General features: G+C 47.3%; 1 protein-coding gene across 2 annotated transcripts in view; it reads right to left on the bottom strand.

Annotated features, from left to right (window-relative positions):
- CASS4 (Cas scaffold protein family member 4) overlaps nucleotides 1-21,837 on the bottom strand; it is a 107,414-nt gene that overhangs the window by 24,373 nt on the left and 61,204 nt on the right. The window contains exon 1 of one of the 2 annotated variants that reach the window (XM_069750937.1): nucleotides 11,609-11,725. The exons of the other annotated variant lie outside the window; for it this stretch is intronic. Within the exon in view, the coding sequence (XP_069607038.1) occupies nucleotides 11,609-11,620 (12 nt within the window). The 5' untranslated portion in view covers nucleotides 11,621-11,725. Of the gene's footprint in view, nucleotides 1-11,608; nucleotides 11,726-21,837 lie in introns of those variants that run through there. 2 annotated transcript variants of the gene reach the window in all.

Below are 21,837 nucleotides of genomic sequence, written 5' to 3'. Positions count from 1 at the left end.
TCAGCGATCACACATTTATCACCATATTGTTTTTGATCCTTCCCATATACAGTACAAAACTATTAATTAACACATGTGGAATTATATACTTAACAAAAAAGTGTGAAACAACTGAAATTATGTCTTATATTCTAGGTTCTTCAAAGTAGCCACGTTTTGCTTTGATGACTGCTTTGCACACTCTTGGCATTCTCTTGATGAGCTTCAAGAGGTAGTCATCGGGAATGGTTTTCACTTCACAGGTGTGCCCTGTCAGGTTTAATAAGTGGGATGTCTTGCCTTATAAATGGGGTTGGGACCATCAGTTGTGTTGTTCAGAAGTCTGGTGGATACACAGCTGATAGTCCTACTGAATAGACTGTTAGAATTTGTAATATGGCAAGAAAAAAGCAGCTAAGTAAAGAAAAACAGAAAAACAATTGGCCATCATTACTTTAAGAAATGAAGGTCAGTCAGTCCAAAAAATTGGGCAAACTTTGAAAGTGTCCCCAAGTGCAGTTGCAAAAACCATCAAGCGCTACAATGAAACTGTCTCACATGAGGACCACCCCAGGAAAGGAAGATCAAGAGTCACCTCTGCTTCTGAGGATAAGTTTATCCGAATCACCAGCCTCAGAAATCGCAGGTTAACAGCAGCTCAGATTAGAGACCAGGTCAATGCCACACAGAGTTCTAGCAGTAGACACATCTCTACAACAACTGTTAAGAGGAGACTTTGTGCAGCAGGCCTTCATGGTAAAATAGCTGCTAGGAAACCACTGCTAAGGACAGGCAACAAGCAGAAGAGACTTGTTTGAGCTAAAGAACACAAGGAATGGACATTAGACCAGTGGAAATCTGTGCTTTGGTCTGATGAGTCCAAATTTGAGATCTTTGGTTCCAAGCACCGTGTCTTTGTGCGATGCAGAAAAGGTGAACGGATGGACTCTACATGCCTGGTTCCCACCGTGAAGCATGGAGGAGGAGGTGTGATGGTGTGGGGGTGCTTTGCTGGTGACACTGTAGGGGATTTATTCATAATTGAAGGCATACTGAACCAGCATGGCTACCACAGCATCTTGCAGCGGCATGCTATTCCATCTGTTTGCGTTTAGTTGGAGCATCATTTATTTTTCAACAGGACTATGACCCCAAACACACCTCCAGGCTGTGTAATGGCTATTTGACCAAGAAGGAGAGTGATGGGGTGCTACGCCAGATGACCTGGCCTCCACAGTCACCAGACCTGAACCCAATCGAGATGGTTTGGGGTGAGCTGGACCGCAGAGTGAAGGCAAAAGGGCCAACAAGTGCTAAGCATCTCTGGGAATTCCTTCAAGATTGTTGGAAGACCATTCCCAGTGACTACCTCTTGAAGCTCATCAAGAGAATGCCAAGAGTGTGCAAAGCAGTAATCAAAGCAAAAGGTGGCTACTTTGAAGAATCTAGAATATAAGACATATTTTCAGTTGTTTCACACTTTTTTGTTAAGTATATAATTCCACAGGTGTTAATTCATAGTTTTGAGGCCTTCAGTGTGAATTTACAATTTTCATAGTCATGAAAATACCGAAAAATCTTTAAATGAGAATGTGTGTCCAAACTTTTGGTCTGTACTGTACCTTATTAATGTGCAATTCTCCTTTTACTTAACAAAAAAAAAAAAAAGCATTCTCCACCACCAAAAATATATAAAAAATTACATTTCTTGCTTCTGCTGGGGGATCATCAGATGGCGAGTGGTCCTCAGAGCGGAGCTGACATCTCCAGAACACATGTGTTTGTGTAAATATCCCGGCTCTCACAGGACTCCGAGGCTGGGAAGAATCGCGGCTACTTCCTGTGTCCTCTTACCACAAATATTAAGTTCCCGGGGTCTTGTGTGGAACTCCGCTCACTCTGAGAATCCCACAGTCAGAGTGTCCCGCAGATCCTGACTCTGCGCCCCACAGCTGCAAAACGTGTCATAACCAGAAACTGAAAACGTGTCTATCGTATGAAATATAAGGGGGGATTTGCCCACCACTCCTGGGCAGAGGATAGCCACTGTTCAGCTGACCATACACACTGGATTAAGGTCGGATGAACCCATCAACGGTCTTAGGCTATGTTCACATGTCCAGTAATCATCCATCAGAACAGATCCAGCAGACACTACTTTTTTGTCCAGCTTAAAAAAAAAACTGATTTCAACTAGATCTGTTTTTTTTAACATTGAAGTCTATGGAAAACCGATCCATTAATTTGCCATCAGTTTTCTTCCATTTGAAACTGATCCAGTGAGAGAAAAAAACGGGTCCATTTCAAACGAAAGAAAAATGGATGGCTTATCAATGGATCCGTTTTCCATAGACTTCAATGTTAAAAAAAACAGATCTAGTTGAAATCAGTTTGTTACATTTGTATCCAGGTTAGGCCCCTTTCACACATCAGTTTTTTGCCGTGAAAGATTGTGAAAAACTGATGCGATGGATCCTTTTTTGGAAGGATCCGACTAGCGGATCTGGCCAATTAGATCGGAGGATGCTCAGTTAAAAAAAACAGAATCTGTCGCCGGATGCTGTCATTTGACGGATCCGGCGCCCATAGGCTTCCATTCGAGCAAACGACAGACGGCGTCGGATCTGTTGCTGTCCGTTTTTTCGACGTACACAAAAAACATTACTTTGTCCGTTGTCTCCGGCCGCCGGACAATTTTCGATGGATCCGGCGAACGACGGATGAAACGTGAGGTCATCCCTCGCTAATACAAGTCTATGAGAAAAAAAAAGGATCCGGTGGCATCAGTCGCCGGATTCGTTTTTTTCAAAATTCAACGGATTGCGACTGATAGCAAAAAAAACTGATGTGTGAAAGGGGCTTATACAATCCTCTTGGAGCTAAACAGGTCAGCAGCAGAGTCTCTTTCCTGTCCTGATCACTTGTTACATTGTATCAGTGCGATTTATATGTATCAGGCTGGAGTTCAAGATTGTCACAGTATCTCACAGAGCTTTGTCTAGAATCTAGCTGTACCAAACCCTCAGCTGTGAGCAGTCTTGGGTCAGAGCGGGTTTTCAGAATCTAAAAATATAATAATAATCTTTATTTATAATAATAATCTTCATTTTTATATAGCGCTAACATATTCCGCAGCGCTTTACAGGTTGCACACATTATCATCGCTGTCCCTGTTGGGGCTCACAATCTAGAATCCCCATCTGTATGTCTTTGGAATGTGGGAGGAAACCGGAGAACCCGGAGGAAACCCACGCAAACACGGAGAGAACAAACTCTTTGCAGATGTTGTCCTTGGTGGGATTTGAACCCAGGACTCCAGCGCTGCAAGGCTGCTGTGCTAACCACTGCGCCACCGTGCTGCCCAAAAATGCCCAGGGTGCCCATGCCAGGGGAGAGATCACTGTTTTCTCCACATTTATTCCATGTATAGCCAGCAGGGGTGTAACTATATTGGGTGCCGGATTTGAGGTCCCAAGAGGTCACTTTGGCTCATTTGAAAAAGACCAATGCCATTAAAGACCCGGCTGTGATCGTTGGGGGACCTGTTGGGAGATTTTGCATTGGAACTCACAAAATTCCATTTCCTCCACTGGTATCCATATAGTCAGCCATGAATCTGAGCTGATTAATAGAACCGCACGATTACGGTAGCTGTAATTACATTCTCTTTGTGGAAAACATGTGTCCGCGGCATAATGAACACCTAGGACTCAGCAGGTCACACAGCCCTCCGGGCCTGATGAAATGTGACAATCAGTGACTTTGTGCTGGTCCCGGTCCCTACACCCTGCCTCATTACTGAGCATTTGTTCACATTAATTATCCTTTAATCTCATTGTCATGCACAGTCACTACTCTCCCTACAAAGAGTTATATCTGTAAAATGACTTAATCTGCCCGCAATTTGCTAAATTAAAACCTAACGAGTTATAAAAGCTGCAGCCTGATTGGACGAGAGAAGACTTGTAAGATAGAGGCACGAAAATGTAAAGAGTAGATCTGTTTTTGACAAGCCATATGTATGCTATTTGGGTATATGGTGATGTATTTGTAGTCCTACAGTATCATTACAGGGCAAGGTAGCATTTGGAGGGTGCTAGCTTGCTAAAATGTTAAAGCGCCCCCATCCCCCCCCCCCCCATACGTTAGACCAATGTTTGACAAACCCAAAGTTGGGGGGTTGGCAGGTTCCGAACGGTTTGCCTACCCTGCTTAGCCGGTTTCTGCATTCAGTATTATCTGCGTATGTAAGATGCGAATACAATAGTAGATATGAGCCTTGACACCCCAGGGGTAGAAGAGCGTAGTAATCTCCCTATCCTAATATGCCGCGCCATGATGCTGTCACATCATCACACTGCTGACATTGCTCCAGTGCCGCAGCGAAAACGATGGCAATGATAAATTATCCATGTGGAGTCGAAGATTCAAGGGACTTTTATTATTGTTAAGACACAGTATGGAGGGAGAGTATGGGGGGGGGGGGGTTGTGAAGAGGATGAACAATATAAAGCAGAGGCATTGTGAACTGGGGGGGGGCACAGTATGGAGAAATAGCAGCATGGGGGGGGCAGTTTGAGGGCAAAGTATGAAGAAGGGGCAATATGGGACGACACTGAAGATGGGCACAGTGTTGAGGAGGGGCAACATGGAGATAGCGATAGTATGAGGGGAAACTGGAGAAAAGACAATTTGAAGTGGGAAGAAAGTAGAGAAAACAGCGATGTCTTCACTGGTAACCAGGGTAAACATCGGGTTACTAAGCGCAGGGCCGCGCTTAGTAACCCAATGTTTACCCTGGTTACCAGTGTAAATGTAAAAAAAAACAAACACTACATACTTACATTCTGGTGTCTGTCGCGTCCCCCGGCGTTCTGCTTCCCTGCACTGTGTAAGCGCCAGCCGTAAAGCAGAGCAGTGACGTCACCGCTGTGCTCTGCTTTACGGCCGGCCGGCGCTGACACAGTACAGGGAAGCAGAACGCTGGTGGACGCGACAGACACCGGAATGTAAGTATGTAGTGTTTGATTTTTTTTACATTTACACTGGTAACCAGGGTAAACATCGGGTTACTAAGCGCGGCCCTGCGCTTAGTAACCCGATGTTTACCCTGGTTACCAGTGAAGACATCGCTGAATCGGCGTCACACACGCCGATTCAGCGATGTCTGCAGGAGATCCAGCGACGAAATAAAGTTCTGGACTTTCTGCTCCGACCAACGATGTCACAGCAGGATCCAGATCGCTGCTGCGTGTCAAACACAACGATATCGCTAGCCAGGACGCTGCAACGTCACGGATCGCTAGCAATATCGTTGTTAAGTTGTTCAGTGTGAAGGTACCTTAAGTTAATAAAGTAATACCATTTGAAAAGCTAAAAGATTACTACATCTGTATTTACATTAGGAGCAATAAAATGTCGTATTTGGTAAGAGTGGGGGAGTGCATTAAAGATGGGAGTCCTACCTCGGCATACTGTGTAATCTGTGTAGGTAGATTCTGTAATCTTCTGAAATACTTGTAAAATACCTACTACATTATCAGTGCTCAAAGAGGTAATGCTGCGTACTACCTCAAAGGGACCACAGTGTGCTTGGCAAAGCGTTCCTCTGTATGGAGAAATTGGGAGTTGTAGCAGTCGGCCTCCATACAATCGATTGTCTGGCAGCTATCTCATCAGATTCTCCCGTGGAGAGAGGAGCACAGACTCTGCCAAGTGCTCCTGTGTGCTCTATCCTGTCAGTGAATATTGCTGGGTTCGGCTGACGTTTGTCTAATATATATTGGGGTCAAACTAGCCCTATTACATAAACAACAACAAACTACTTTTGGATCCAGAATATGGCAGCCATTACATCTGAAGCAGTAAATTTCTCCCAGATTGTTTTGCCCTCATGTCCATACATTTGAATGTGGCAGCCATATTGGTTGTCATTCAGCTTTCTCCTGAAAAAAAAAAAGATTTTTATACTTTTTTATGGAGTCCTGGGAGAGGAAGTAGAACATCTGTGTTTGAGATGGTAATCAGCACCATCACCACCAGTCAGCCCCCACATGGAGAGGAACAATAGAAGATTCCCTATCTACAAGAGTGGCCATCTGCATACGAATGTGGCCATCTCTCCATGACCCCAAGCCCTGAGTGCTGCAGCCACCAATGCAAAGTTAATAAGGAAGAGGAGGAGGCCTCCATATTAACAAATGTGCTGCATCCTGCTGCATAACATTGGTAACACAGATTAATGGGGGGCAAATGTCCATAGTAATATATCAGTATCCAGGTTCTGTAATACATAGCAAACAGTCATTAGTGATCACTTACCAATAGCAAGTAACACAATTTGAAGCTCACAGCAACCAGCGAACCATTAATTTTGACCATGTGTAAACCATAGTAACCAGCTATGTGTGCTGTATGGTCCACTCCTCTTCAATGGCTGTGCGAAGTCTAGCATTGCCAGCATGTTTGGGATGCTCTAGATCGCCTTTTAGGACTGTGTGTTCAAGTTCCTGCCGTTATCAAGCAACTTCACACAGCCATTGACGGGGAGTGGACCAACATTGCAGAGGCCACCATCAACAACCTGATCAACTGTATGCGAAGGAGATGTGTGAGGCAAATGGTGGTCACACCAGATACTGGCTGGTTTTCTGACCCCCTCTTACTCCCACACCTTCCCAATACTGTAAATTGCACATTTTTTGAGTGGCCACCCTAAGGCACACCTGAGCAATAGTCATGCTGTCTACTCAGAATCTGGATATGCCACACCTGGGAGGTGGACGGATTATCTCAGCAAATCGCTGCAGCAATATAGACAACGAGCCGGTTGCTGGAGCGTTGCTGTTTAGGTCGCTGTAGAGACGTCAAACACAGCAGCTCCAGAACGATGCAGGAGCGATCCAGTGACGTAACGGCGACTCACTTGTCATTCTCGCTGGTTGTTAGCTCCATGTAAAACGTTGCTGGCATCGTTGCTTTTGATGTCAAACATGACGATACACGCCGACCTGGCGACGAAATAAAGTTCTGGCCTTCTAGCTCCGACCAGCGATGGCACAGCGGGATCCAGATCGCTGCTTCGTGTCAAACACAATGAGATCGCTATCCAGGACGCTGCAACGTCACGGATCGATGTCGTTCTCATTGCAAAGTTGCTGAGTGTGACGGTACCTTTAGATCTTTTGAGTTCGGCTCGCGAAAAATGGGAGCAAAAACAATAGTGTTGCGTTGATATTTTTGTTCAGTATATATGCCTATGAGGGTGTTGAAACCCACCTCTAGTCTGGACATTATAGTTCATACTTATTAGACTATGAATTATCGTGACTTTTGAAACTGGTCTTTTGATGAAAATTCCAGGTTCTGAGATCCACGCATCCCCGACCGGTCCCATAGACCCATTAAATTGTTGACTGATCCTACCAAAATTGTTGCAATGTGCCCTCATTGCTTTTATATCCGGATGTTTGGAGATGCATTGTACTCAGTATTAGCTCATTTAGGTCATAAAGGCATTTTGTTTCAGAAGTCACTTCACCCTTTCCCTTCCCCCAAATCCCTTGTAGAAGCTGGTGGCAACTAGTCTTGGTCACCTGAGGTCATCACAGGACAGATTGGAACATCACTCAACCAGAGTAGCCATTAACAGCTCTGGTGTCACCTTTATCTCTGCAGTGTGATGACTAAAGCCCCCTATACACTTCAGATGGCTATCAGCCAAAGAATGGGTTCGGCAGACCCAGGCGCGTAAGCTCACATCCGAATCTCCCATACCCAGGAGTGCTCGCCTTGCGATAGCTTCTGCGAAACATCTCTGGTGGCAGCTCAGCAATAGAGCACAAAACATCAACTGTCCGAAATTGGACATGTCGGATAGAGAATGGTCTTGGGCCCCCATAGAAATTAGATGGCCAAACTAATTTATATAAGGAAAAAAAACAAAAACAAGAAATGCAGTATCAGTTTTTATCACAATTTTAAGTACTAGGAGCCATAAGAACATTTCCTAAAATCTAAACTGCCACAAAACCATGTTTTACCCTTCCAGGACAGTAGGAAAGCTGAAATGCATCTGTAGGATCAGTCAGTGAGGCTATGTGGGTTGTCACTCGATTTTCATTTATAGGAACTATGTTCTTAAAATTTTATGCAAGCGGACGACTCACTGAGAATTTGGGGATTTTCGCATGAAGTACCCTTTATTACACCTGTGCTCCATCCCAGCACATAGGCGCTGTGCTACTGTCGGAAACAATAACTTTCTGCCCCAATTTATGGTGCCCCAGGGGTGACCAGGAAGCTCTCCTAAAGATCACAGAGATCAATTGAAAGGATTGTGGAGGTTTCCTCATACTTTGGGAGGGGACTTCACTATTATGTGCTGGAAAACAGAGCTAAAAAGTCTCGAGAAAATGAGAACCGATGATCATTAAGTATGAAGAACCGCGAACAGAAGTATGAGGCCATCAAGTGCCTCCTGCCTCAATTAGGTTATTTGTGAATTCCTAATATTAGCATATTGGCCTAGGACACACAAAAGCGTTTCCATCTAGCCACAATGTACAAAAACATTACTGGCCTCCTCTTACAATCCAGTATCAGCTCCATAGCACCATGTATTGAATTGCAGTCCCATTGCCAACCCCTTAAAATCCTTATACACAGACACTTATTGGCTGCAATGCTTGTACCTCATTCTGCGCTCCATATACCGTAGTGATTGTGACTACCTGTTCCAAGAAGTCACCATGCATGGACCTCCTGGAGCACCCAAAGTGCAGATCATTTCAAATGTATACATTATTATTATTATTATTATTTATTATTATAGCGCCATTTATTCCATGGCGCTTTACATGTGAGGAGGGGTATACATAATAAAACAAGTACAATAATCTTGAATAATACAAGTCACAACTGGTACAGGAGGAGAGAGGACCCTGCCCACGAGGGCTCACAATCTACAAGGGATGGGTGAGGATACAGTAGGTGAGGGTAGAGCTGGCCGTGCAGCGGTTTGGTCAATCGGTGGTTACTGCAGGTTGTAGGCTTGTCGGAAGAGGTGGGTCTTCAGGTTCTTTTTGAAGGTTTCGATGATAGGCGAGAGTCTGATATGTTGTGGTAGAGAATTCCAGAGTAGGGGGGATGCAGGAGAGAAATCTTGTATGCGATTGTGGGAAGAGGAGATAATAGGGGAGTAGAGAAGGAGATCTTGTGAGGATCGGAGGTTACGTGCAGGAAAGTAGCGGGAGATGAGGTCACAGATGTATGGAGGAGACAGGTTGTGGATGGCTTTGTATGTCATGGTTAGGCTTTTGTACTGGAGTCTCTGGGTGATGGGGAGCCAGTGCAGGGATTGACAGAGGGGAGAGGCCGGGGAATAGCGGGGTGGATTAGTCAGGCAGCAGAGTTTAGAATAGATTGGAGGGGTGCAAGAGTGTTAGAGGGGAGGCCACAGAGCAGGGGGTTACAGTAGTCAAGGCGGGAGATGATGAGGGCATGGACTAGGGTCTTTGCAGATTCTTGGTTTAGGAATGTGCGGATCCGTGAAATATTTTTGAGTTGGAGGCGGCAGGAAGTGGAAAGGGTTTGGATATGTGCATATATGTGATATGTACATAGTGCATAGATGCCATTACCATATTAATGCTCTCATCATGTACTAAACTGGTTGTCAGCCCTTGTCCCAACAATACTCCATTGCCAGTTGTCAAACCTGTGAGGCCCCCAACACAACAACCCCACTGCCAGGTCAATAAAGTCCACAGTGCCTTACTGTTCTGCTCCCATAAACCTCTGTTGGCAGCCATTCTGAGCTGATGGATCTGATTTTGGTCTACTGACCAGACCATGAGTGGATATGATCATGATAATTCAGGTCAACGAACCGGTGATCGGGTCGGAAATTGTGGCCGTAATAGGACTAATATAGATCATGTGAATTAACCCTTATGGTAATATGAGTCATACAAAAATCACTCCACCTTATGAAGGTCCTGCCATCCTCAGTCATGCCTTGAACTCATATTGCAACCCGCACCCGGACAACATGGGGAAAAAAAAGGACATTTCTTCATTTAATCATCTAGTAATGGTTTCCTGTTGTGCAGACTTTGCGCGTCCACCTGGTCGGACACAAGGAGAGTGAGATCATCTGACCTAAACCACGGCCCTTTAAATATGACAGCTGTACATGGGTGACACATGGTTTGTTATAGAGTATGCCTGACACAAAACATGTGACCATTTAAAGGGCCACTGCACCATCTTCTCCAAAACACAATGAAGAACTTAGAAAGGCATAGAGGGTGACGATTATCCTACAGGTATTATTCATAAATATACCAGAACACGTCACTGCCACGCATTGGTTTCGATTGCTCAGAGGATATATAAATGCATTATGCTGGCCGGTGACATTTATTCAGTGTGCCCAGTGGCACCGTCACCCTCCAGTGAGTCAGCCTTTGTACTCACCAGTCAGGTATGTGGCAGTTCCTCCAGGATCTAGCTGCATGTGTCACCGCTCTCATTCCTCTAACTATAAAGATCTTTCTGCTTCACTTGCATAAATAAAGTATTGAAATGACCTTTTCCCTTTTTTTTTTCAAGAAAATCTGAAATCTTCATTTTCAAACATTGTGCAACAGAAAAGGAAAAAAAAAAAAAAGCACATTTTTTCTCGCAGGAAAATGGAACTTGGGATCGAGTCCATCTGTTTTAACCCTTCTTTGCCAGCACCATGCAATGCAAATATATTAAAAAAATAAAAATGCAAAAAATAAAAAAAAGAAGCATAAGGAAAACTTGATCCCTATGTAAATTCACATCCAAATTTTACATATTTTTTATAGTACTGCTACCCTGTTATAGGGGCAAAGTACCTTAGGGACCCCTTTGCCATTACAAGTCACCTTGTAGCAATAGACTGAGGTGGATGATACAAAGTTGCACTATAGTGACAATATAATTATTGCAACCAGTGGAAATTTGTTTCTTAATTCTTGGTGCCAATTTTTCCGTCATTCTAATCTTCCCAAAAAACCTACACCAAACCTTCTGGTCTGGTCTTACTATATTGACCGTACTGAATACGCAATGTAAGGTTCGTGTATCAACGCTCGGGTTCATATCATTTCAACCTGATACTGATATATCATTAATCTGTAACCTGCGACTCCGGCGGTTAGGCAACTACAACTCTCAGGAAGCTCTGACTGTCTGGATATACTTGGAAATATAGACTATAGAGGGAGAAAATAAATCAATGTGGATATTGCTTCAAAAGTCCAAATAATAATAAATACAATAAATAAGATATATAAATAATAAGAGTCACGTAAATGTAAAAAAAGCCATCATCATAAAAAAATTACATCAGTAAAAACTTCTAAAAACAATATTTAAAGTACAAATGTAAATATTTGCAAAAATATATATATAAAAATGTTACAATGCACAAAAGTCAATAAAATAAACTTTCTTTGCATGTAATTCTGCCACCTTAAAGGAAAAATTCTCCCAAACTATTAGACCCCCGTCCTGATTATTGTTTGTTCCTTTTTTTCTAGAGGCCCCAGGATATTAATTATTGATGTCGCTATGAATCAGAAAGTTCAGCACTTACTGTAACCTTCATCTTCTGCCCAGGGGTTTAGTAGTCCATGCCAGGGGAGGTAATTGTATCTAATTGTAATAGTGTGAGGTTGTGGGAAGTGTTTGGAGCTGCAGCTTTGTCCTGACTGAGACTCACTCAGAGATGAATGGGATAGAGTTCCAGCATCCCCCCTCCCACCGCCAGCCATTGGCCCAGGACCCTGTATTATGATGTAGATGGAAGCCCCTGCCTGTGGACACACAATGCCATGCTGCGCTCTAAATGCTAAATGATCATATATAGCTGAACAGCATTGCAATCCTAGGTAGCCCATGACTGCTAAACATGGCCAACTACAACTCCCAGGATATAACGGTTGAAGCAGTGGTGGACACAAACAAGAACAAAACATGGGCCCTTTGCAATCCAATAGCTCATCATAATGCACAATCCCACCTGCTTTGGAGATGGATGCGGCCCCCTTACCTCTTGGGCCCCTGTGCTACAGGTTGCATTATTGATATGTCTACATCTGAGCTGAAGGGCCACAAGTTGGATGGGGAAAACTGATCTAGAATATTATGTAAAAGTGAATTCCTTCAATCCTTATGGTTCTCCTGAATAAGTCTGAAACGCGAAACGTCGAAACGCGCTGAGACTAAACTGCATATCCAGAGGTGTAGCTAGGGTTTTGGTTCAGGGGGGTGAAGCTTCTGAGTGGGCCCCTAACCAGGTAACCTTGATTACAACTCGGTGACGCACCCTAATAGTGGAGGAGAACCTCAGCAGATGACCGCGCTGTTACTGAAGATAATCTCTATATAAAGACCAATATGGATATTACCGCCATATGGTCAGTGGTAGATACCAGCCCTACAGAACATATAAGGGTACCGTCACACTATACGATTTACCTACGATCACGACCAGCGATATGACCTGGCCGTGATCGTAGGTAAATCGTAGTGTGGTCGCTGGGGAGCTGTCACACAGACAGCTCTCCAGCGACCAACGATGCCGAGGTCCCTGGGTAACCAGGGTAAACATCGGGTAACTAAGCGCAGGACCGCGCTTAGTTACCCGATGTTTACCCTGGTTACAAGCGTTAAACTAAAAAAAAACAAACAGCACATACTTACATTCTGGTGTCCGTCAGGTCCCTTGCAGTCTGCTTCCCGCACTCAGTGACTGCCGGCCGTAAAGTGAAAGTGAAAGCACAGCCGCTGTGCTCTGCTTTCACTTTACGGCCGGCAGTCACAGTGCGGGAAGCAGAGACGGCAAGGGACCTGACGGACACCAGAATGTAAGTATGTGCTGTTTGTTTTTTTTTAGTTTAACGCTTGTAACCACGGTAAACATCGGGTAACTAAGCGCGGTCCTGCGCTTAGTTACCCGATGTTTACCCTGGTTACAAGCGAACGCATCGCTGGATCGCATCGCTAGATCGCTAGATCGGTGTCACACACACCGATCTAGCGATGACAGCGGGAGATCCAGCGATGAAAGAAAGTTCCATACTATCTGCTACGACGTACGATTCTCAGCAGGATCCCTGATCGCTGCTGCGTGTCAGACACAGCGATATCGTAACGATATCGCTGGAACGTCACGAATCGTACCGTCGTAGCGATCGAAATGTTATAGTGTGACGGTACCCTAAGAGATCACAGCACAGTTACAGATAATGACTTACCGCTGATATTCTCTAATGGAATCGTTCACTTTTCACGTCATTTCCATCTGGCCCAGACCGCCATGACAACTTCTTCCAGCCAGTACTTGTTTGCAGAGTATACAACAGACACATTTCACTTCTCGTATTCCAGCCCCATCACCATCTATTCCCAACCTGCACAAACTCCTCATCCTGCTGATACCCCAATACTGAGCCGCTGCTGCCGTATGTGTCCCTATTACTGCCCCTGATACCCCAATACTGAGCCGCTGCTGCCGTATTTGTCCCTATTACTGCACCTGATACCCCAATACTGAGCCGCTGCTTCCGTATTTGTCCCTATTACTGCACCTGATACCCCAATACTGAGCCGCTGCTGCCGTATGTGTCCCTATTACTGCACCTGATACCCCAATACTGAGCCGCTGCTGCCGTATGTGTCCCTATTACTGCACCTGATATCCCAATACTGAGCCTCTGCTCCCGTATGTGTCCCTATTACTGCCCCTGATACCCCAATACTGAGCCGCTGCTGCCGTATGTGTCCCTATTACTGCACCGGATACCCCAATACTGAGCCTCTCCTGCCGTATGTGTCCCTATTACTGCCCCTGATACCCCAATACTGAGCCGCTGCTGCCGTATGTGTCCCTATTACTGCACCTGATATCCCAATACTGAGCCTCTGCTGCCGTATGTGTCCCTATTACTGCCCCTGATACCCCAATACTGAGCCGCTGCTGCCGTATGTGTCCCTATTACTGCACCTGATACCCCATACTGAGCCGCTGCTTCCGTATTTGTCCCTATTACTGCACCTGATACCCCAATACTGAGCCGCTGCTGCCGTATGTGTCCCTATTACTGCACCTGATACCCCAATACTGAGCCGCTGCTGCCGTATGTGTCCCTATTACTGCACCTGATATCCCAATACTGAGCCTCTGCTGCCGTATGTGTCCCTATTACTGCCCCTGATACCCCAATACTGAGCCGCTGCTGCCGTATGTGTCCCTATTACTGCACCTGATACCCCAATACTGAGCCGCTGCTGCCGTATGTGTCCCTATTACTGCACCTGATACCCCAATACTGAGCCGCTGCTGCCGTATGTGTCCCTATTATTGCACCTACTGTGTGGTTCTCTGTGCCTTTAAAATTCTAAAGAACCCCTCTATTATATAGTAATGCCGGGTGCAAGTGCCCTAGAAAACAGTGCCTACATTTTTCTCCCTAGAAAGTAATATTGCTCTGTGTGCCCCTTTCATAGTGACAGTAACCTGAGATCCCCTATAACAAGAAGTGTCCACTTTACATTTAATAATGTCCAGAGTCTCCTCCCTGTACAGCTCCCCTATACAGTATAATGCCCCCTCACTGTATAGTACCATCCATACAGTATACTGACCCCTTAGTAGCCCCCAAACTGTTTGATGGCTCCAACACTGTATGATGGCCCCTTCACTGTAATCTCCACACTGTATGATGGCCCACTAGAAGGCACCCATATAGTATAATGCACCAGATCATCCGAAATATAGTATAAGGCACTCCCCATAGGTCTTCCTATAGTATAATGCACTCCCCATAAGCCTCCATATAGTATAATGCACTCCCCATAGGACTCCATATAGTATAATGCTCAGGGCTGCCACTAGAAATTTCAGGGCCCCATACTGGCAAAATTTCCGGGGCCCCCTTGAGACTCCGCCCAGGCTCCACCCCAGCCCCGCCTCCACGCTCCACCCCTCAAACTGTCCACAGTCCCACCACTCTTTCTTGGAAAAACTCCACTTCTCACCTATCACACATTCACAGTTCCCATCACCAGATCACACATATAGCCGGCAGCTTTGGTTTTGGCCAAAAGATTTTTTAAGCCACCAAAATGACAAGGTAGACACTTTTGGCCGGGCCCTACTCTACTGTAACCTATTAAATATATGTTAAAATATGCAATACAATTTAGGTATATTTTTATTTATTTTTCAATTTTTAAAATGACCTATAATACCACATACAAGGAACAAATACCGCTACACCATGACCAGACACCATATTATCACCACAGTGACCTATAATACTATCTGCAAGGCACAAATACCGCCACACCATGACCAGATGACATATTACCACCACAGTGATCGAATAATATCAAATACAAGGAACAAATACCACAACATCATGACCAGACCACATATTACCACCACCACATAGTGACTGAATACTACAATACTGATCAATAATAAAAAAAAACACAATACTATCACCATCAGTGCCATTATACACAGGAGATCTGTACTTAGTATGCAGTGTCTGTGTACAGGTAATACAGTGATCACCAGTGACATTATACACAGGAGCTCTGTATATAGTGTATAGGTAATCCAGTGATCACTGGTGACATTATACACAGGACCTCTGTATATAGTATACAGTGTATAGTGTCAGTGTATAGGTAACACACTGACTCACCAGTGACGTCTCTAGGTGAAATCCTTCATCTTTCATCCAGCACAGACCGCCATCACTTCATCCAGCCAGGACTCGTCTCTGCAGGAAATAACACCGTTATCTCGAGTTCCACTTGCAGAACACATTACTTAATTTTCCCAACTTCTACATTACACCACATGAAGAAGGCGACATAGTATCACTCTACACAGTAATAGGACCGCCCCCCCATTTAGAACAGTATACTCAAAAAATAAAATAAATACATCACTGCAGTAATAACATCCCTTAATTAGCCCCTATGGTAATAATATTCGCCATCCTAGCCCCCGTGTGTCTCATTCCTGGCGTCAGCCACATGTTCTCCCATCCTGCCCTAATGAGTATCCATCCTGCCCCATATGATCTCCCCATCCTGCCCCATCTGTCTCCATCGTATCCATCCTGCCCCATGATCCTGCCCCATCTGTCTCCAATCCTGCCTCCAGTGTCTCCAATCATGCCCGTATCACCATTCTGCCCCGTCTCCAATCATGCCCCCTGTGTCTCAATTCTGCCCCATCTGTCTCCAGTCTTGCCCCAGTGTTTCCAGTCATGCCGCCATGTCTGTCATCCTGCCCCCTGTGTCTCCAATCATGCCCCGTTTCTCCATTCTGCCCGTGTCCAGCAATCTGCCCCTGTGTCCAGCAATCTGCTCCTGTGTCCAGCAATCTGCCCGTGTGCAGCTTTCTGTCCGTGTCCAGCGTTCTGCCCGTGTGCAGCTTTCTGCCCCTGTGTCCAGCGTTCTGCCCGTGTCCAGCGTTCTGCCCGTGTCCAGCGTTCTGCCCCCCTGTGCCCAGCTTTCTGCCCGCCCGTGTCCAGTTCTGCCCGTGTCCAGCTTTCTGCCCCCCCCTGTGCCCAGCTTTCTGCCCCCCCTCTGTGTCCAGCTTTCTGCCCCCCGTGTCCAGCTTTCTGCCCCCCCCCCCGTGTCCAGCTTTCTGCCCCCCCGTGTCCAGCGTTCTGCCCGTGTCCAGCGTTCTGCCCCTGTGTGCAGCTTTCTGCCCGTGTCCAGCGTTCTGCCCCTGTGTGCAGCTTTCTGCCCGTGTCCAGCGTTCTGCCCGTGTCCAGCGTTCTGCCCGCGTCCAGCGTTCTGCCCGTGTCCAGCGTTCTGCCCCCCTGTGCCCAGCTTTCTGCCCCCCCGTGTCCAGCTTTCTGCCCCCCCCCGGGTCCAGCTTTCTGCCCCCCCGTGTCCAGCTTTCTGCCCCTGTGTCCAGCGTTCTGCCCCTGTGTGCAGCTTTCTGCCCTCCCTGTGTCCAGCTTTCTGCCCCCCCCCCGTGCTCAGCTTTCTGCCCCCCCGTGTCCAGCTTTCTGCCCCCCCCGTGTCCAGCTTTCTGCCCCTGTGCCCAGCTTTCTGCCCCTGTGCCCAGCTTTCTGCCCCCCGTGTCCAGCTTTCTGCCCTCCCTGTGTCCAGCTTTCTGCCCCCCCCTGTGTCCAGCTTTCTGCCCCCCGTGTCCAGCTTTCTGCCCTCCCTGTGTCCAGCTTTCTGCCCTCCGTGTCCAGCTATCTGCCCCCCCGTGTCCAGCTTTCTGCCCCCCCCGTGTCCAGCTTTCTGCCCCCCCCCCGTGTCCAGCTTTCTGCCCCTGTGCCCACCTTTCTGGCCCTGTGCCCAGCTTTCTGCCCCCCCTGTGTCCAGCTTTCTGCCCTCCCTGTGTCCAGCTTTCTGCCCTCCCTGTGTCCAGCTTTCTGCCCCCCCTGTGTCCAGCTTTCTGCCCTCCCTGGGTCCAGCTTTCTGCCCCCCCCCCCCGTGTCCAGCTTTCTGCCCCCCCCCCCCCGTGTCCAGCTTTCTGCCCCTGTGCCCAGCTTTCTGCCCTCCCTGTGTCCAGCTTTCTGCCCCCCCCCTGTGTCCAGCTTTCTGCCCTCCCTGTGTCCAGCTTTCTGCCCTCCCTGTGTCCAGCTTTCTGCCCTCCGTGTCCAGCTATCTGCCCCCCCGTGTCCAGCTTTCTGCCCCCCCCTGTGCCCAGCTTTCTGCCCCCCCCGTGTCCAGCTTTCTGCCCCCCCCGTGTCCAGCTTTCTGCCCCTGTGCCCACCTTTCTGGCCCTGTGCCCAGCTTTCTGCCCCCCCTGTGTCCAGCTTTCTGCCCTCCCTGTGTCCAGCTTTCTGCCCTCCGTGTCCAGCTTTCTGCCCCCCCGTGTGCAGCTTTCTGCCCCCCGTGTCCAGCTTTCTGCCCCTGTGCCCAGCTTTCTGCCCTCCCTGTGTCCAGCTTTCTGCCCTCCCTGTGTCCAGCTTTCTGCCCTCCCTGTGTCCAGCTTTCTGCCCCCCCTGTGTCCAGCTATCTGCCCTCCCTGGGTCCAGCTTTCTGCCCCCCCCCCGTGTCCAGCTTTCTGCCCCCCCCTGTGTCCAGCTTTCTGCCCCTGTGCCCAGCTTTCTGCCCTCCCTGTGTCCAGCTTTCTGCCCCCCCCTGTGTCCAGCTTTCTGCCCCCCCTGTGTCCAGCTTTCTGCCCTCCCTGTGTCCAGCTTTCTGCCCTCCGTGTCCAGCTATCTGCCCCCCCGTGTCCAGCTTTCTGCCCCCCCCCTGTGCCCAGCTTTCTTCCCCCCCCGTGTCCAGCTTTCTGCCCCCCCCCGTGTCCAGCTTTCTGCCCCTGTGCCCACCTTTCTGGCCCTGTGCCCAGCTTTCTGCCCCCCCTGTGTCCAGCTTTCTGCCCTCCCTGTGTCCAGCTTTCTGCCCTCCGTGTCCAGCTTTCTGCCCCCCCGTGTGCAGCTTTCTGCCCCCCCGTGTCCAGCTTTCTGCCCCTGTGCCCAGCTTTCTGCCCTCCCTGTGTCCAGCTTTCTGCCCTCCCTGTGTCCAGCTTTCTGCCCTCCCTGTGTCCAGCTTTCTGCCCTCCCTGTGTCCAGCTTTCTGCCCCCCCTGTGCCCAGCTTTCTGCCCCCCCTGTGCCCAGCTTTCTGCCCCCCGTGTCCAGCTTTCTGCCCCCCCCGTGTCCAGCTTTCTGCCCCCCCCTGTGTCCAGCTTTCTGCCCCTGTGCCCAGCTTTCTGCCCCCCCTGTGTCCAGCTTTCTGCCCTCCCTGTGTCCAGCTTTCTGCCCTCCCTGTGTCCAGCTTTCTGCCCCCCCTGTGTCCAGCTTTCTGCCCTCCCTGGGTCCAGCTTTCTGCCCTCCCTGTGTCCAGCTTTACTGCCCTGGGCCCCCCCGGATCGCCGCTCTCAAAAAAAAAAAAAACAACAAGTTCTGCTTACCTGCCGCGCTCCTGCTCTCTCCACGCAGCTGCAGCGTGCACTCGCCGGCAACTGACAATGACGTCAGACGCCTTATAGGCAGATCCTGAAGTATAAACTAGCTCCCAGAAAAAAAACAATAAATCCTCACCTCTCTTCCTCCTTGTTCCAGCGGTGCTCCGACCTCCGCCTTATCTTCTGCCAGCGCAGCGCTTCTTCCCTCATCAGTGCGGTGATGGGCGGGGGCCCACCACAGGGGCCCCATAGCGGGCGGCAGAGCAGGGACATCGATTCAGTTACAGTAGCGTAGCTGCGGGTGGACCCCCTCTGAGCACCGGGCCCGGGGCGATGGCCCCCTCGGGTAGCTACGCTACTGTGCATATCGGATGCGCTGTCGTGCTTGATTTGTTGCCATGACCTATTTCAATTCCTTCAAACCGCCATCTCATAACCCTGTAAATCTAATATGTTTCCATCTTAGGACTGTCTGATTAATGTACACAATTATAGCAACAGGACTATATTAGATTGCAAGCTCCAACAGTGAGGCTGTGCGCCCACGATAACTTTTTGATGCTCCGTATTATCGCTGTTCCAGAAACGTAGTGTACTGCATTTATAGCAAAGTGGATGGGATTTCTGGAAATCTTCTGCCCACTGTGATATTTTTTTTAACTACGTGTAAACTGACATGCGACGCGCGTTTCAAATCCGTAACCTGACAATTTCCCTTGTGGGTACGCTGAGTTTTCTGTGCAGATTTTCCACTAGGCTTGCAGAAAATCTGCAGGTAAAAAACCACATGCATTTGTAGAGCGTTTCCGCCGTGTAAAAATGCATGTAATCCGCACATGACTGTATGAAAAAGTTTTATCAAAACCAAATACCAGCTTTGTAGACAAAAAGTTTTGTGTTTTGTTTTTTTTTCTTAAATGGACTCGTGAAACATAAGAAACAGGGCAAACGACGCAGCTTTATTTAAAACATGAGGGACAAAAAAAAACACAGCATCAAAAACGTGATAAAAACGCATGTAAAAAAGCACAATTAAAAAATGCAAGTAACCAGAAGAAATTCTGCAACATCAAAAACTCACCAGAAGCTCATCGTGGGAACGTGGCCTAAGGGTTCAAGAATGACTGTTAGGAAAAAATAAACAGTGAAGGCTTCCAAACTTAGTGGAAAAGTTAAAGTTGGTTGCACCAGCCATTTTCGGTGAAGACCGATGAACTGATGTGTATGAGCCGTGCATGTGTTGGCAACCGCCAAAGGTGTCTCTCCCCATTGAAAACACGTGCATGCAGGCAAATAATGTGTGTATTTGTCAGGAGAGAAAACTGAATGACAGATTTTCCAACACGATTATCCTTTACCAATGTACACTATAAGGACAAATGTATTGAGCCCCCTCCACATTACACGTACCGGAGCTTTAAGGCCTCCCATTCTATAGCCACAGCAGGTATAACAGCTTCCTCTCTTCTGGGAAGGATTTGTAGAAGATTTTTATATTTTTGCCCTTTCATGCAGAAGAATATTTGTGAGATCAGACTCTGGTGTTGGATGAGAGGCCGGGCTCACAATCTCGGTTATAGATCTTTTCAACAGGTGTTGGGTTGGGTCGAACTCTATGCGGTCGGTCATGTTCTTCCCACCAAACTTCATCCAACCATGTCTTTATGGACTTTGCTTTCTCACTGTGGCAAGTCATGGGGAGCAGAAAAGGGCCTTCCCAAACTGTTCCCTTAAAGTTGGAAGCTACATCTACTATATAATTGTCTAAGGGTCACTTCCGTCTTTCTGTCTGTCCTTCTGTCTGTCTGTCACAGATATTCATTGGTCGCGGCCTTTGTCTGTCATGGAAATGCAAGTCGCTGATTGGTCTCGCCAGCTGCCTGTCATGGCTGCCGCGACCAATCAGCGATGGCCACAGTCCGATTAGTCCCTCCCTACTCCCCTGCAGTCAGTGCCTGGCGCCTGCTCCATACTCCCCGCCCGCATACTCCCCTTCAGTCACCGCTCACACAGGGTTAATGCCAGCGGTAACGGATCGCGTTATGCCGCGGGTAACTCACTCCGTTACCGCTGCTATTAACCCTGTGTGACCAAGTTTTTACTAATGATGCTGCCTATGCAGAAAAGATCTAATGTTAAAAATAATAATAATAAAACCTTCCGTAGTCTGACGATGCGCTCACGCCTGCCGTCAGCTTCCGTTCCCAGAGATGCATTGCAAAATTACCCAGAAGACCGCTAAGGGATCTGGGTAATTTCGCAATGCATCCTGGGAACGAAAGATGGCGGCAGCCGCACGCGCATCGCCAGAGGTTCGCTGGATCTACGCTGGATCCCAGCGGGTGAGTATATAACTATTTTTTATTTTAATTATTTTTTTTAACAGGGATATGGTGCCCACACTGCTAAATACTACGTGGGCTGTGTTAGATACCGCGTGGCTGCTAAATACTACCTGGCCAGTGTTAGATACTATGTGGGCTGTGTTCTATACTGCGTGGGCTGTGTTATATACTACATGGCTGCTATATACTATGTGGCCTATATTAACGCATTGGGTATTCTACAATATGTATGTATGTATGTATATAGCAGCCACACGGTATATACCACAGGCCACGTAGTACTCTTATATACTACGTGGCCTGTGCTATATACTATGTGGCTGCTATATACATACATACATATTCTAGAATACCCGATGCGTTAGAATCGGGCCACCATCTAGTTTGCCTTATAAGCATTAATATTCCCCTTCACTGAAACTAAGAGGCCTTGAAAAACCAATCCAAATCATTATCTCTCCACCACCAAACTATTTAGCTGACAGAATGCAGTCAGGTAAGATTCTTCTGGTACTCATCAAACCCAGAATCGTCCATCAGATGCCATATAGAGAAATGAGATCACTGAACAGAATGTGTTC

This window comes from Ranitomeya imitator, chromosome 2 (genome assembly GCF_032444005.1).
Source record: "Ranitomeya imitator isolate aRanImi1 chromosome 2, aRanImi1.pri, whole genome shotgun sequence".
In the NCBI taxonomy this organism is placed as follows: Eukaryota; Metazoa; Chordata; class Amphibia; order Anura; family Dendrobatidae; genus Ranitomeya; species Ranitomeya imitator.
This window is presented reverse-complemented; position numbering and strand designations above follow the sequence as displayed.